Genomic DNA, 16,277 nt, shown 5'->3' with positions numbered 1-16,277 from the left:
TGAAGAATGGCCCATCCACTCATGACACATTTATACACAGTAATGCCCATACACTCACGTATATATACATATATGTATCATCATATACATACATATACATATCATCATTGGAAAGGATCACAATTTTGCGCGTGATCAAGATATTCCTATGAGTCCACGGGGAAAATGAAACACGAAAAGTTCCCAAGTGCACTTTCGTGTAATAATCACATCATCAGGGGAGACACAAGAGAGAAATATAACAGTCAGTTGATATACATCGAAGAGACGAAGCTAGGACACCATTTGGTAAACATGTGATTGTCCACATGTGATTGATTTGGACAATCGCATGTTTACCAAATGGCGTCCTAGCTTCGTCTCTTCTATGTATATCAACTGACTGTTATGTTTCTCTCTAGTGTCTCCCCTGATGATGTGATTATTACACAAAAGTGCACTTGGGAACTTTTCGTGTTTCATTTTCCCCGTGGACTCATAGGAATACATATCATCATATACATACATACACAAATACTGACATACATACATGTACATAATATATATGTACATATGCATACACATACATAGACATATTTTTTTTTTTTTTTTTTGCTGTCTCCCGCGTTTGCGAGGTAGCGCAAAGGAAACAGACGAAAGAAATGGCCCAACCCACCCCCATACACATGTATATACATACGCCCACACACGCAAATATACATACCTACACAGCTTTCCATGTTTACCCCAGACACTTCACATGCCCTGATTCAATCCACTGACAGCACGTCAGCCCCGGTATACCACATCGATCCAATTCACTCTATTCCTTGCCCTCCTTTCACCCTCCTGCATGTTCAGGCCCCGATCACACAAAATCTTTTTCACTCCATCTTTCCACCTCCAATTTGGTCTCCCTCTTCTCCTTGTTCCCTCCACCTCCGACACATATATCCTCTTGGTCAATCTTTCCTCACTCATCCTCTCCATGTGCCCAAACCACTTCAAAACACCCTCTTCTGCTCTCTCAACCACGCTCTTTTTATTTCCACACATCTCTCTTACCCTTACGTTACTCACTCGATCAAACCACCTCACACCACACATTGTCCTCAAACATCTCATTTCCAGCACATCCATCCTCCTGCGCACAACTCTATCCATAGCCCACGCCTCGCAACCATACAACATTGTTGGCACCACTATTCCTTCAAACATACCTATTTTTGCTTTCCGAGATAATGTTCTCGACTTCCACACATTCTTCAAGGCCCCCAGAATTTTCGCCCCCTCCCCCACCCTATGATCCACTTCCGCTTCCATGGTTCCATCCGCTGCCAGATCCACTCCCAGATATCTAAAACACTTCACTTCCTCCAGTTTTTCTCCATTCAAACTCACCTCCCAATTGACTTGACCCTCAACCCTACTGTACCTAATAACCTTGCTCTTATTCACATTTACTCTTAACTTTCTTCTTCCACACACTTTACCAAACTCAGTCACCAGCTTCTGCAGTTTCACACATGAATCAGCCACCAGCGCTGTGTCATCAGCGAACAACAACTGACTCACTTCCCAAGCTCTCTCATCCCCAACAGACTTCATACTTGCCCCTCTTTCCAAAACTCTTGCATTTACCTCCCTAACAACCCCATCCATAAACAAATTAAACAACCATGGAGACATCACACACCCCTGCCGCAAACCTACATTCACTGAGAACCAATCACTTTCCTCTCTTCCTACACGTACACATGCCTTACATCCTCGATAAAAACTTTTCACTGCTTCTAACAACTTTCCTCCCACACCATATATTCTTAATACCTTCCACAGAGCATCTCTATCAACTCTATCATATGCCTTCTCCAGATCCATAAATGCTACATACAAATCCATTTGCTTTTCTAAGTATTTCTCACATACATTCTTCAAAGCAAACACCTGATCCATACATCCTCTACCACTTCTGAAACCACACTGCTCTTCCCCAATCTGATGCTCTGTACATGCCTTCACCCTCTCAATCAATACCCTCCCATATAATTTACCAGGAATACTCAACAAACTTATACCTCTGTAATTTGAGCACTCACTCTTATCCCCTTTGCCTTTGTACAATGGCACTATGCACGCATTCCGCCATTCCTCAGGCACCTCACCATGAGTCATACATACATTAAATAACCTTACCAACCAGTCAACAATACAGTCACCCCCTTTTTTAATAAATTCCACTGCAATACCATCCAAACCTGCTGCCTTGCCGGCTTTCATCCTCCGCAAAGCCCTCACTACCTCTTCTCTGTTTACCAAATCATTTTCCCTAACCCTCTCACTTTGCACACCACCTCGACCAAAACACCCTATATCTGCCACTCTATCATCAAACACATTCAACAAACCTTCGAAATACTCACTCCATCTCCTCACATCACCACTACTTGTTATCACCTCCCCATTTGCGCCCTTCACTGAAGTTCCCATTTGCTCCCTTGTCTTACGCACTTTATTTACCTCCTTCCAGAACATCTTTTTATTCTCCCTAAAATTTAATGATACTCTCTCACCCCAACTCTCATTTGCCCTTTTTTTCACCTCTTGCACCTTTCTCTTGACCTCCTTTCTCTTTCTTTTATACATCTCCCACTCAATTGCATTTTTTCCCTGCAAAAATCGTCCAAATGCCTCTCTCTTCTCTTTCACTAATACTCTTACTTCTTCATCCCACCACTCACTACCCTTTCTAATCAACCCACCTCCCACTCTTCTCATGCCACAAGCATCTTTTGCGCAATCCATCACTGATTCCCTAAATACATCCCATTCCTCCCCCACTCCCCTTACTTCCATTGTTCTCACCTTTTTCCATTCTGTACTCAGTCTCTCTTGGTAATAAAATATGTGGTAATAAAAAGAGTGTGGTTGAGAGAGCAGAAGGTGTATTGAAATGATTTGGTCACATGGAGATAATGAGTGAGGAAAGATTGACAAAGAGTATATATGTGTCAGAGATGGAGGGAACAAGGAGAAGTGGGAGACCAAATTGGAGGTGGAAGGATGGAATGAAAGAGATTTTGAGCGATCGGGGCCTGAACATGCAGGAGGGTGAAAGGCGTGCAAGGAATAGAGTGAATTGGATCGATGTGGTATACCAGGGTCGACGTGCTGTCAATGGATTGAACCAGGGCATGCGAAGCATCTGGGGTAAACCATAGAAAGTTTTGTGGGGCCTGGATGTGGAAAGGGAGCTGTGGTTTCGGTGCATTATATATGACAGCTAGAGACTGAGTGCAAACGAATGTGGCCTTTGTTGTCTTTTCCTAGCACTACCTCGTGCAGGGGGAGGGGGGTGTCATTTCATATATGGCAGGGTGGTGATGGGAATGAATAAAGGCAAGTATGAATTATGTACATGTGTATATATGTATATGTCTGTGTATGTATATATATGTATACGTTGAAATGTATAGGTATGTATATGTGCTTGTGTGGATGTGTATATATATATATGTGTATGTGGGTGAGTTGGGCCATTCTTTCATCTGTTTCCTTGTGCTACCTCGCTAATGCGGGAGACCGACAAGGTATGATAATAAAAAGAAAATGATGATAATAATAAAAAACTGCTTATGCCTCTCAGATCATTGCATCTCAAAGGCATTTATTTTATTTGTTTCCAGTGAGTAGTGATGTGGGCTCATCAAGATCTTGGATGTTTAAAATCACTTGCTGATGAATAGCTGGATACAGATATAGATTATAACCAAAAATGGTTGTCTTCTGATATATGGTTATTTTCCCTTTCTTCCTCTCTTTCAAGTAGTTTTGAAAATGTGGGTAAACCTAATAAAGAAAATTGAATTATGAAATACACAAAATACTTTTGCCTACTTACAGCTCGTCTAGATCGATATAACCATGAACAGGAGGAAGACAGTGAGGAGGGAGGAGAAGGAGGGGCATTCCCATCATTCTCTTCTTACTCTCCAAGGTATCACAAGATTACCTCCTCACATTCAGCAGATGCTCCACAGTTAGATTCTAGCTTTCAGGTAAGGTATCAAGGATTAGTACTTTATATTCATTTTCCCATGTTGCTTGAGAAATTTGATTAGGGGCATTAGATTTAAGGTTTCTCAAACTGTACTCCAGATGATCCATAATTGTTTGCAAAAGATATCATTTGAAATAGTGTTGCGAGATAGGGACAAAATGTTTGTGCAGTATCAGATTGAGCTATATCATGCCATTCTTTCCCATGTAAATAAATGGTTAGGGAACATGGGCCAAAAATACTGTTTTTTTGTTGAGAAAGAAGAGGAGTTTCAGAAGGTTGTAAGTGTGTTTTATGATGTGTGTAAGCTTAAGCAATTGAAGGTAAATGCAAGTAAAAGTAAAGTAATGGTTTTTGAAAGGAAACGAGCGACTGACAGTATAGATTTTGTAAAATGATTTAGTGAAAGAGGAAATTGTACTAAATTGTGCTTTGGATATAGGGGGGAGGGGGATATGGAAAGGGGGATAAGGAAAAGAGCAGTACATGGTAAAGAGTCATTGGGCCCTTTAATAGAATAATGAAGGGTAGATGTGTAAATATGGAAGTGAAGAGAGGATTAAGGGACAGCATAGTCCTCCCAACTTTTATCTATGCTGCCAAAACATAGAATGAGTCACTGTGGTCCAGGCTCTCGAAATGAGATTTCTGTGAAGAGCATGTGGTGTGACAAGATGAAATGAAGAATGAAATTAAAGGGTGTATGAGAGATATGGTATGGCAAGGAATGGAAAGGGAGTGAACTGTGGAGTGGTAGAATAGGCGAAACAAAATACTTTTGAGGTGGTTTAGGTATGTGAAAAAATGCAAGACTGGAAGTTTACAAGGTGAGTGTTTGATAGTATGATTAAAGGGGTTGGTGTGAGTGGAAGACCACCTGTGACATGGGCAAATAGGGTGAAGGAATACTGGAGGGAGAGAAATAGTGGAAGAATGCATGCAATGGTGTATACAAGGGAGGCATGTAAGGACAGGGATAGATGGAGACTTATTTACCATGACCACTCCTTGATGGGAGTTCCTGGAGGGATTGGGCATCAGAGATCTAGATTATTTATTCATTATTTTTTCATACATATTTGCCATTTCCTGCATTAGCAAGGTAGCATTAAAAACAGAGGACTGAGCCTTAGAAGGAATCTCCTCACTTGGCCCTCTTCTCCGTTCCTTCTTTTGGAAAATGAAAAAAAAAAAAAATCACTGCTTTTAGCAACTTACCTCCCACACCATATACTCTTAAAACCTTCCACAAAGCATCTTTATCAACCCTATCATATGTCTTCTCCAGATCCATAAATGCTACACACAAATCCATCTGTTTATCCAAGTATTTCTCACACACATTTTTCAAAGCAATCACCTGATTTACACATCCTTTACCACTTCTGAAACAACACTGCTCTTGCCCAGTCTTATGCTCTGTACATTCCTGCACCCTCTCAGTCAGTACCCTCCCTTATAATTTCCCAGGAATTCTCAACAAACTTATGCCTCTATAGCTTGAACACTCACCTTTATCACCTTTGCCTTTTTACAATGGTGCTATGCATGCATTCTGCCTATCCTCAGGCACTTCACCATGAGCCATACATACATTGAATATCTTTACCAACCAATCAACAACACAGTCACCCCCTTTCTTAAATTCTACTGCAATACCATCCAAACCTGCCACCTCGCTGGATTTCATCTTCTACAAAGCTTTCACTACGTCTTCTCTCTTAACCAAGCCATTCACCCTGACCCTCTCACTTCGCACACCACCCTGACCAAAATAACATATATATACTTATCATGTCTTATGCACTTTATTTACCTCCTTCCAGAACATCTTTTTATTCTCCCTAGAATTTAATGATACTCTCTCACCCCAACTTTCATTTGCCCTCTTTTTCACCTCTTGCACCTTTCTCTTGACCTCCTGTCTATTTCTTTTATACATCTCCCACTCAATTGCATTTTTTCCCTGCAAAAATCGTCCAAATGCCTCTCTCTTCTCTTTCACTAATAATCTTACTTCTTCATCCCACCACTCACTACCCTTTCTAATCAACTCACCTCCCACACTTCTCATGCCACAAGCATCTTTTGGGCAATCCATCACTGATTCCCTAAATACATCCCATTCCTCCCCCACTCCCCTTACTTCCATTGTTCTCACCTTTTTCCATTCTGTACTCAGTCTCTCCTGGTACTTCCTCACACAAGTCTCCTTCCCAAGCTCACTTACTCTCACCACCCTCTTCACCCCAACATTCACTCTTCTTTTCTGAAAACCCATACAAATCTTCACCTTAGCCTCCACAAGATAATGATCAGACATCCCTCCAGTTGCACCTCTCAGCACATTAACATCCAAAAGTCTCTCTTTCACGCGCCTGTCAATTAACACATAATCCAATAACGCTCTCTGGCCATCTCTCCTACTTTCATACGTATACTTATGTATATCTCGCTTTTTAAACCAGGTATTCCCAATCACCAGTCATTTTTCAGCACATAAATCTACAAGCTCTTCACCATTTCCATTTGCAACACTGAACACCCCATGTATACCAATTATTCCCTCAACTGCCACATTACTCACCTTTGCATTCAAATCACCCATCACTATAACCCGGTCGCGTGCATCAAAACCACTAACACACTCATTCAGCTGCTCCCAAAACACTTGCCTCTCATGATCTTTCTTCTCATGCCTAGGTGCATATGCACCAATAATCACCCATCTCTCTCCATCAACTTTCAGTTTTACCCATATTAATCAAGAATTTACTTTCTTACATTCTATCACATACTCCCACAACTCCTGTTTCAGCTGTTTCAGGAGTACTGCTACTCCTTCCCTTCCTCTTAGGGTGAGAGAGTATCATTAAATTTTAGGGAGAATAAAAAGATGTTCTGGAAGGTGGTAAATAAAGTGTGTAAGACAAGGGAGCAAATGGGAACTTCAGTGAAGGGCGCTAATGGGGAGGTGATAACAAGTAGTGGTGATGTGAGAAGGAGATGGAGTGAGTATTTTGAAGGTTTGTTGAATGTGTTTGATGATAGAGTGGCAGATATAGGGTGTCTTGGTCGATGTGGTGTGCAAAGTGAGAGGGTTGGGGAAAATGATTTGGTAAAGAGAGAAGAGGTAGTAAAAGCTTTGCAGAAGATGAAAGCCAGTAAGGCAGCAGGTTTGGATGGTATTGCAGTGGAATTTATTAAAAAAGGGGTGACTGTATTGTTGACGGGTTGGTAAGGTTATTTAATGTATGTATGACTCATGGTGAGGTGCCTGAGGATTGGCGAAATGCGTGCATAGTGCCATTGTGCAGAGGCAAAGGGGATAAGAGTGAGTGCTCAAATTACAGAGGTATAAGTTTGTTGAGTATTCCTGGTAAATTATATGGGAGGGTATTGATTGAGAGGGTGAAGGCATGTGCAGAGCATCAGATTGGGGAAGAGCAGTGCAGTTTCAGAAGTGGTAGAGGATGTGTGGATCAGGTGTTTGCTTTGAAGAATGTGTGTGAGAAATACTTAGAAAAGCAAATGGATTTGTCTGTAGCATTTATGGATCTGGAGAAGGCATATGACAGAGTTGATAGAGATGCTCTGTGGAAGGTATTAAGAATATATGGTGTGGGAGGCAAGTTGTTAGAAGCAGTGAAAAGTTTTTATCGAGGATGTAAGGCATTTGTACGTGTAGGAAGAGAGGAAAGTGATTGGTTCTCAGTGAATGTAGGTTTGCGGCAGGGGTGTGTGATGTCTCCATGGTTTTTTAATTTGTTTATGGATGGGTTTGTTAGGGAGGTGAATGCAAGAGTTTTGGAAAGAGGGGCAATTATGAAGTCTGTTGTGGATGAGAGAGCTTGGGAAGTGAGTCAGTTGTTGTTCGCTGATGATACAGCGCTGGTGGCTGTTTCATGTGAGAAACTGCAGAAGCTGGTGGCTGAGTTTGGTAAAGTGTGTGAAAGAAGAAAGTTAAGAGTAAATGTGAATAAGAGCAAGGTTATTAGGTACAGTAGGGTTGAGGGTCAAGTCAATTGGGAGGTAAATTTGAATGGAGGAAGTAAAGTGTTTTAGATATCTTGGAGTGGATCTGGCAGCGGATGGAACCATGGAAGCGGAAGTGAATCATAGGGTGGGGGAGGGGGCAAAAATCCTGGGAGCCTTGAAGAATGTGTGGAAGTCGAGAACATTATCTCGGAAAGCAAAAATGGGTATGTTTGAAGGAATAGTAGTTCCAACAATGTTGTATGGTTTCAAGGCGTGGGCTATGGATAGAGTTGTGCGCAGGAGGGTGGATGTGCTGGCAATGAGATGTTTGAGGACAATGTGTGGTGTGAGGTGGTTTGATCGAGTAAGTAATGTAAGGGTAAGAGAGATGTGTGGAAATAAAAAGAGCGTGGTTGAGAGAGCAGAAGAGGGTGTTTTGAAATGGTTTGGGCACATGGAGAGAATGAGTGAAGAAAGATTGACCAAGAGGATATATGTGTCGGAGGTGGAGGGAACGAGGAGAAGTGGGAGACCAAATTGGAGGTGGAAAGATGGAGTGAAAAAAGATTTTGTGTGATCAGGGCCTGAACATGCAGAAGGGTGGAAGGCGGGCAAGGAATAGAATGAACTGGATCGATGTGGTATGCCGGGGTTGACGTGCTGTCAGTGGATTGAATCAGGGCATGTGAAGCGTCTGGGGTAAAACATGGAAAGTTGTGTGGGGCCTGGATGTGGAAAGGGAGCTGTAGTTTCGGGCATTATTGCATGACAGCTAGAGACTGAGTGTGAACGAATGAGGCCTTTGTTTTCTTTTCCTAGCACTACCTCACACACATGAGGGGGGAGGGTGATGGTTTTCCATGTGTGGCGAGGTGGCGATGGGAATGAATAAAGGCAGACACTGTGAATTGTGTGCATGGGTATATTTGTATGTGTCTGTGTGTGTATATATATGTGTACATTGAGATGTATAGGTATGTATATTTGCGTGTGTGGACGTGTGTGTAGATACATGTGTATGGGGGTGGGTTGGGCCATTTCTTTCGCCTGTTTCCTTGCGCTAACTCGCAAACGCGGGAGACAGCGACAAAGCAAAATAATAATAATAATAATACTTATCATGTATTCCCCATGTGTCGTAGAAGGTGGCTAAAAGGGGAGGGGGCACTGGGCTAGAAATCCCGCCCCCCCCATTTTTTACTTTTCCAAAAAAAGGAACAGAGAAGGGGGCCAAGTGAGGATATTCTCTCTAAGGCTCAGTCCTCTGTTCTTAATCCTACCTCACTAATGCGGGAAATGGCGAATGTGTATGAAAAAAATGTATGTATATATAAGTGTATATGAGTGGATGGGCTATTCTTTGCCTGTGCCCTGGCACTACCTTGCTGATGCGGGGAACAGCAATTAAGTATAATAGAAAAAGGTAGAATAATATAGATATGCACTCGAGGCAATACGTGAAGAAGCAATTTGTAGTATAAAAGATGTAGGATACAAATGAAAGCAATGGGGCTTCATAAGTTTAGAGCTCATTAAGTTATTGCACAAATGGGTCATAGAAAATTATTAATCTCATCCTAGTGTCAACTTACCAGTATTTGATAAGATTGAAACCTGTGTTGCAGTGTGATTTTTACTGGTAGTGTAAGCCATAATTAGAATTTTTTTCCTCTGAGATTTCAGATTATACGAAGAGAAGCAGTAAAACACACATTTTTATGATATGTGCTAAATGGGTAAATTCGTACAGTGGCAGTTTTTTCTTTTAAATTTTCTTCTACCCTCTTCTTTTTGCTTTCTTTGAGAATACCTCTTATGTATACCAGAACATTTCATCATCCATTTTATGATCAGTGCTGTAACATTATTGATTTTATTGTGAATACAGTGACATACTAATTTTATTATTCAGTTCATTTCATCCGATCAGATGTAATGAAAGCATTTTATGTTTGAAGTTGGCATGAATAAAGACATTAGTCTCACTTGACAAATCATCTTAGCATGGAGAACGGAAAAGAGTGATAGGCTTCTTTGATTTTATGTTAGGTGTCTGGCTAAGTCACAAAATGTGATTGTATGTTATTGACTGAACAGCACAGCATTATGGGTCAACTATATTTAATGTGCTTACCTTTAGCAGGCAAACATTTTAAGGTAAAGTATAGACCAAACATGCATATGCTGTCCCTTTTACTTGAAAATGCAGTAATATTTATTGAGCTACAGCTGTATTGATATCGGTCATCTGATTAATTGGCATTACTGTGTTTTGTTTTAAGCAATTTGCTTTGCATGTCCATTAATCATGTTCTTTGGAATGTAAGTTATGTTCCTTAGCGACAGATATTCGGATGAAAAGCTTGTTTAGATTATTTGAAATATCTGTAGATCCATAATTTGCAGAATGAGACTTCAAGTGAAGCAGGAGCAGAGATAGTGGATGCTGGACGGGGAATTGTGTCACGTGGAGATTCAGGTCACAGTGACCAGTCAGAGTCATCTCGCTCAACCCTTGAGTCATCCACAAATACTCCAGACAATGAAAACCAGGACCTTCCTGCTACACCAGATGTGTAAGTTGTATATACATTGTAGTAGAGTGCAGAGTTTGTGTGTTGCAAGATAGGATTTGCTTTTCCTTGATAAGGATATTAGTCCATGACTGAACCCTTGAACATAGAAAACAAAAGTTAAAAGATAAGTCACAATAAGGTCTATTAGAACTTGGATTTGTAAGGAGTTGAGAGTGAGTGGAAAGAAAGAGTGATGTTTTTGATAGATAGGTATGTTTGATGGTTGTTACATCCTGCCTCCATCCCTTACACGTTAAAAGGTGTATTATCAGCTCATAGTCCCATTAAAACAGATAACTCTGTTTTAGCGGCTTCTGTTAACAGATAGATTTGGGCTAGACACAGATTCCCTCACAATCTGGCTAACATCTGACAGCTGACAGCCATAATGATATCTGTTATTCCCTTCTTCTCAAGTTGTTTAAATACCAAACAGAAAAAAATCTATAAAAATGTATTTATAATAGCAAAATAAACAAGTCTTTCTCTCCTAACATAAATAATACCATTTATCCTTGATACGTAGATCTCTCTCTATATTACTTAACATCATTCTGGCAAATTCACTGGCCTCAGTTATATAACATATGGGTTTGAAATGACTGGAATGTGTACAGATTACATTATACATATACCAACAGCTTTGTATCACATCCTCTTATGGCCATTCCTGAGAGAGAGGCTTGACCTTGGCCATCTTCCTGTTTCTATACTATTTCTCAGAGAAAACTGAATGACATAATAGGTAACTATAGCATTTATGGGTAAAAAGTGGGGATAACTGTAACATGGTTTAGTTGTCCCATCACTGTTGCATGGGTTCTTGTCATGGGTCCTGAATGGAAAACATGGAAGAGGGTGGATATGTTGGAAATGGAACATGTAAGGATAATAGTGATGTGAGGAAGGTTAATCATTTAGAGAATGTCAGTCTAAGAGATGGGTTTGGTAGTTAATTAAGAGAGCCGAGCAAGGAATGCTGAAAACTTTGGACATGTGAAAATGATGAGTGAAGAGAGACTGACTAAGAGGATTTATGTGTCAGAAGTGGAGGGAACAAGGGAAAGGGAGCAAAGAAGGAGTAAAAAAAGAAAAAAAGAGGAGTCAGTATTTTGAGTGACAGTTGAGTGTGTTGGATGATGAGATGCAGATGTTAGGTCTCTGGGACATGGAGTTATGCAGAACCTGAGAGTCGTGAAAAATGGGCTCAGCCCATTGATAACATGTTGCCACCTGTATCCCACATCCTTGCAGTTCAACCTTTTCCATGCATGCACCATCCCTTCTGAATGTTCAGATCCCAGTATCTCAAAGTCCATTTCACTCGTATCTTTCCTTCTCCTCCATGGTCTCTCCTTTACATTAGTCTTTCTTCAGTTATTCTTTCCATTTTCGTAACCATTTTAGCACACCCTGATCTGCTCTGCTAGTCACACTGCACTTACTACCACACCTCCCTCTTGCATTGCTTTTCCTTACACAATCAACCCACCTTTCACCATATATCGACACTAGGCATTTTATTTCCAACACATCCACCCTTTTCCATACTTTTCCAAGACTCATCCATACAATGCAGTTGGGAATACCATATCTTCACACGTACCCATCTTTTCCCAAACACCGACCACTTCTACACACTCCTCAGGACCATAGGCCCCTTTTCCACTCAGTGATTTATTTCAGCGGTTCCATCAGGGGATGTGAGAGCCCTGGGCCCTGGGGTCCAGGAATGTTCTTAAGGGCCCTTTCTCTTTCCTTTTAACTTTTTTAATTAAAAACCTGCAATGAAGGGTGAGAATGAGCTCATAAGCAAAGCAGAATGAATATAGGGTATTGTGTGATGAAGTTAGGACGAGGGTTTTTTATTTACATTTATCGTGTAATTAAGTGGGACTTGAAACTGAGAGGAACTTGGATACAGGCCCCTCAATGGACCCTGGGCTCCAGGGCAGCATGCTTACATGCCTCCCCATAAGGCATGCTTTTATCTACTACCAAGGTATTTACAACACTCCATTTCCTCCAGATCATCCTCAGTTAGACTTACTTTCAAACTGTCCTGCCTCATCTCCTTTCTGTACCTCATTAACTTACTTTTGTTTACATTTACTCTCAACTTTCCCATTTCACTCATTTCCAGAACTCACACCTTTTGTAGTTTCTGTCTTGAATCTCCTGTAGTTCTATGTCAAATGCAAAGGGCTACTGATTCACCTCACATGCCCCACAATTCCCTGTATGTGGTAGACTTGCCCCTTAACATCATACCCAGCCCATCCTGTCTTGCACCTCTGCTACACTTCATTACCTTATTTTTCTTCTCATGAACTTCATCCTTCTTTCTTTCACACACTCTCCCAAGTTGTGTCACAAACTTGTGGAGCTTCTTGAGTTTGCTGCCAGGGCTATGTCATTTGCAAACAGCAATTGACTCACCTCTTAGACCCCCCAACCCCAGCATATTGTAGACCAACCCCTCATAAAGACCCTCACATTTTTCTCCTTCATGATCCTGTCTATGAGCAAGTTTAACAACCATAGTGTCATCATGCATCCTAGAACACAAACCCACCTCCACATGAGGCCACTCACCCCCCACCCCCTCATACACACTCTTTGATATCCTGATTAAACTCCCCAGTTCTGTGGTTGTCAAATTACACTCCTTTGACCCAGGTAGCTGCTTTTTTATTCTGCCTTACCCACACATGGATTACTGTGGCATTCTTTCCACAAACATGCAATCTCTCCTTGTCACACATAGCACTTGACAACGCTTAACCCACACAACTCGTTCTTCATATGTCTAGATTTTCCTGTGGTGAGTGCTATATGTACCCTTGCATTTTGGCAAAATGTTAGGAGCAGTTGATAGAAATAGCAGGCAGGAGCATTAGACAGAAGTAGTGGGTAGGAACATAAGGTAGGAGCCTCTGGAAACGGTGCGCAAGAGTTGTCCCCTGCCAGTGGCCTGTTAAGGTTGAGGCATTAAATGGCTTAGAAACAACACTGAAGTTCACCAGTTATAGAGACTCTTTTGCTGTGGGCACCCCCTTGAGGGAGTTCCTAAAGGGAATGGGGATCAGAGATATAGATAGATAGATAGATAGAACTCACTGCACTTAGCAACTTTCCTCTCACACTATATATTCAAACAACTTCCACAAGACCTCTGTCTCTTCTTTGTTATATGGTTTCTCTAGTTCCAGGAATGCCACATGCAAATCCCTCTCTTTCTTTAAGTATATCTAACACAAATACTTCGAAGCAAGCACGTGGTCCACACATCCTATACCTCTCCTGAAGACACTTTGCTTCTTCCAAGTCTGATGCTCTGTGCATGCCACCAACCACTCAGTCACCATGCTCCTATATACCTTATCAGGTAAATACAACAGGTATACATTTGGAATATAAGCATTTGATTTTTTATTACCTTTATAGGGTAGAAAAATATAGGCATTTTGCTAGTCTTCAGACAGCTCACTTTGAAACATAGATAACTGAAAAGCCTGACTAACCAATGAACAATACTGTCGCTCCCTTTATTGAGAAACATCTACTGCGTTCACATCAACTCTTGCTGCTTTGTCACACATTATCTTTTGCAAGGCCTTTGCCACATCTTTTCTCCTCACTAAGCTATTTACTATGACTCCTACTTCACAAACCACCTCATCTCAGGCACACTCACGGGTTGACTCCAAAAATTACACAAGAATTTTTGTGATAAGCTCACGTATTTGCTATATTGTGGAAAGAGTTTCTTATTAGTTGCAGTTAACCTTGATTGATACTGCAGGGTGATAGACTGGTGGACAATACCAAGGGAATGTATTTAGAAAATCTATATGTCCAGTTGGGAGGCTAGTCTTAGATAAAAAGATGATACAGTTTCTCTTATAATGGGTTGCAGTTTGACAGAGGTGAGATTGTTAAATGTTAAGCTATGGTGGGTTTAGGAAAAATGAACACCCCACTAAGTGGGTCGTGGATCAAAAATGTTTGTGAACCCGTGTTCTAATGCATTCAGCAGTCCTTTAGAATGATAATTTCATCTCATTTTTGCCTCTGCTTTGCCTGTGACAACTTTCCCATCTGCTCCCCTCAGTGATGCTTCCATTGTTCTGTTGTTCCTCTCACACAGTTCACCTCCTTCCAAAGCATTTTCTTGGTGTCCCTGAAGTTTGCCAATGCTTTTTCATTCCATTTCTAAATTGCCCTCTTTTTCATCTTCACTTTTCTCTTGACCTCATTCTATTCCTTCATGCACATCTCTCAGTAACTTGCACTTCTTCCTTAGAGATAACATCTAAACACTACTCTTTTCTCTTCTTTAGCAAAATCATTTTCCTCATTCCACCACTTGCCAACCATTAGTAAACTAATTTCCTACTACTCTTTTTAATACGCCCATGTCTCACTTTTTGCATGCGTCAGAACACACCTACATATGACTGCTCTAAATATCCTCCAATCCTAGCCTATTCCCCTTTTTTCATTTTCACTTACCTTACCCCAGTCTTCACTCTTACTGTCTTAGTATTACTGCACAGAAATCTATTTTTCAATGCTCAATCACTTTCAGTACCATCAACTCATATCATTTCCTCTTTTCCTAAAGCCACTGCAATGTTTCAGACTTGCATCCATCAAATGATGAGATATACTTCCAGTTGCTCCTCTCAGTGCATTCACATCCAACAATCTTTCTCTCTCATGCCTGTCATGCATTAGCTCACCTCACCCAAGTGTCTTTCTCTCTTTCATACATGTGCACTAATTACTTCTTGGGTGAGGTATTATCCAAAACAGAGGACTGAGCCTTAGTGGAAGAAAAGAATTCTTATTTAGTCCATGCCATCTTTTAGAAAGGAATACTGGAGGAGATGATTTCAAACTGTTCTGCACCTGCCCTTCTTCGTTGCCTCCTGTGACTTGCACTAGATATGTAGGCACTATTCTCTTCCTCTTATCCCCAGGGATGTACTTATGTATGAACCTTTTTTAAACCAAGTCTTTCCAACCACCAATCATTTTTCCAGCACACAACTCAAAAAGCTATTCACCATTTTCATGTACATTAGGTACTCCTTGGCCACATCATCCAGTTTACCATTCAAACCATCCACCACTAAGATTTGATCCTTAGCTTCAAAATTGCTGAAGCACTCACTCAACTCCCAAAAGATGCATCTTCATTCTCACTCCTTTTGGTACCAAGTGTGTAAGCAGTGACAGTCATCCATCTCATTGAATCTTCTTTCATTCTCACTCATATCAGTCATGAATTCACTTCCTGATGCTCTTTTGACACATTCCCATAAGTCCTTCATTAGAAGTGCCACCCCTTCCTTTGCTTTTATCCTTTTACTTCGACTAGGCTTTATTCATTGGACATTCCCAAACTGGTCTACCCTTTCCCTTACATCAGAATACATTCAGACATACAAGTTTCAATCATAGAGGAATACTCATCACATAGCTCCTTTTCCTTTCTTCGTAAAGTGAGTTACTGATATTACTACTTAGTTTCTCATTCATAATTATAGAATTCTGCATTGATGGCTTTAGAGACATGCCTTTAGATGAGGACTACTTAGTTTCTCATTCATAATTATAGTACTCTGCATTGATTGCTTTAGAGATATGCCTTTAGATGAGGAGATCTGACAAATTGA

General features: G+C 40.9%; 1 protein-coding gene across 14 annotated transcripts in view; it reads left to right on the top strand.

The window, feature by feature from the left end:
• Positions 1-16,277, top strand: part of dop (microtubule-associated serine/threonine (MAST) protein kinase dop) — a 1,162,440-nt gene that overhangs the window by 1,032,504 nt on the left and 113,659 nt on the right. For all 14 annotated transcript variants that reach the window (XM_071676293.1, XM_071676295.1, XM_071676294.1 and 11 more), the window contains 2 exons: positions 3,883-4,037; positions 10,424-10,593. In XM_071676293.1, coding sequence (XP_071532394.1) covers positions 3,883-4,037; positions 10,424-10,593 — 325 coding nt within the window. The remainder of the gene's footprint in view (positions 1-3,882; positions 4,038-10,423; positions 10,594-16,277) is intronic.

The sequence above is a fragment of the Panulirus ornatus genome, chromosome 22 (genome assembly GCF_036320965.1).
Source record: "Panulirus ornatus isolate Po-2019 chromosome 22, ASM3632096v1, whole genome shotgun sequence".
NCBI lineage: Eukaryota > Metazoa > Arthropoda > Malacostraca > Decapoda > Palinuridae > Panulirus > Panulirus ornatus.
This window is presented reverse-complemented; position numbering and strand designations above follow the sequence as displayed.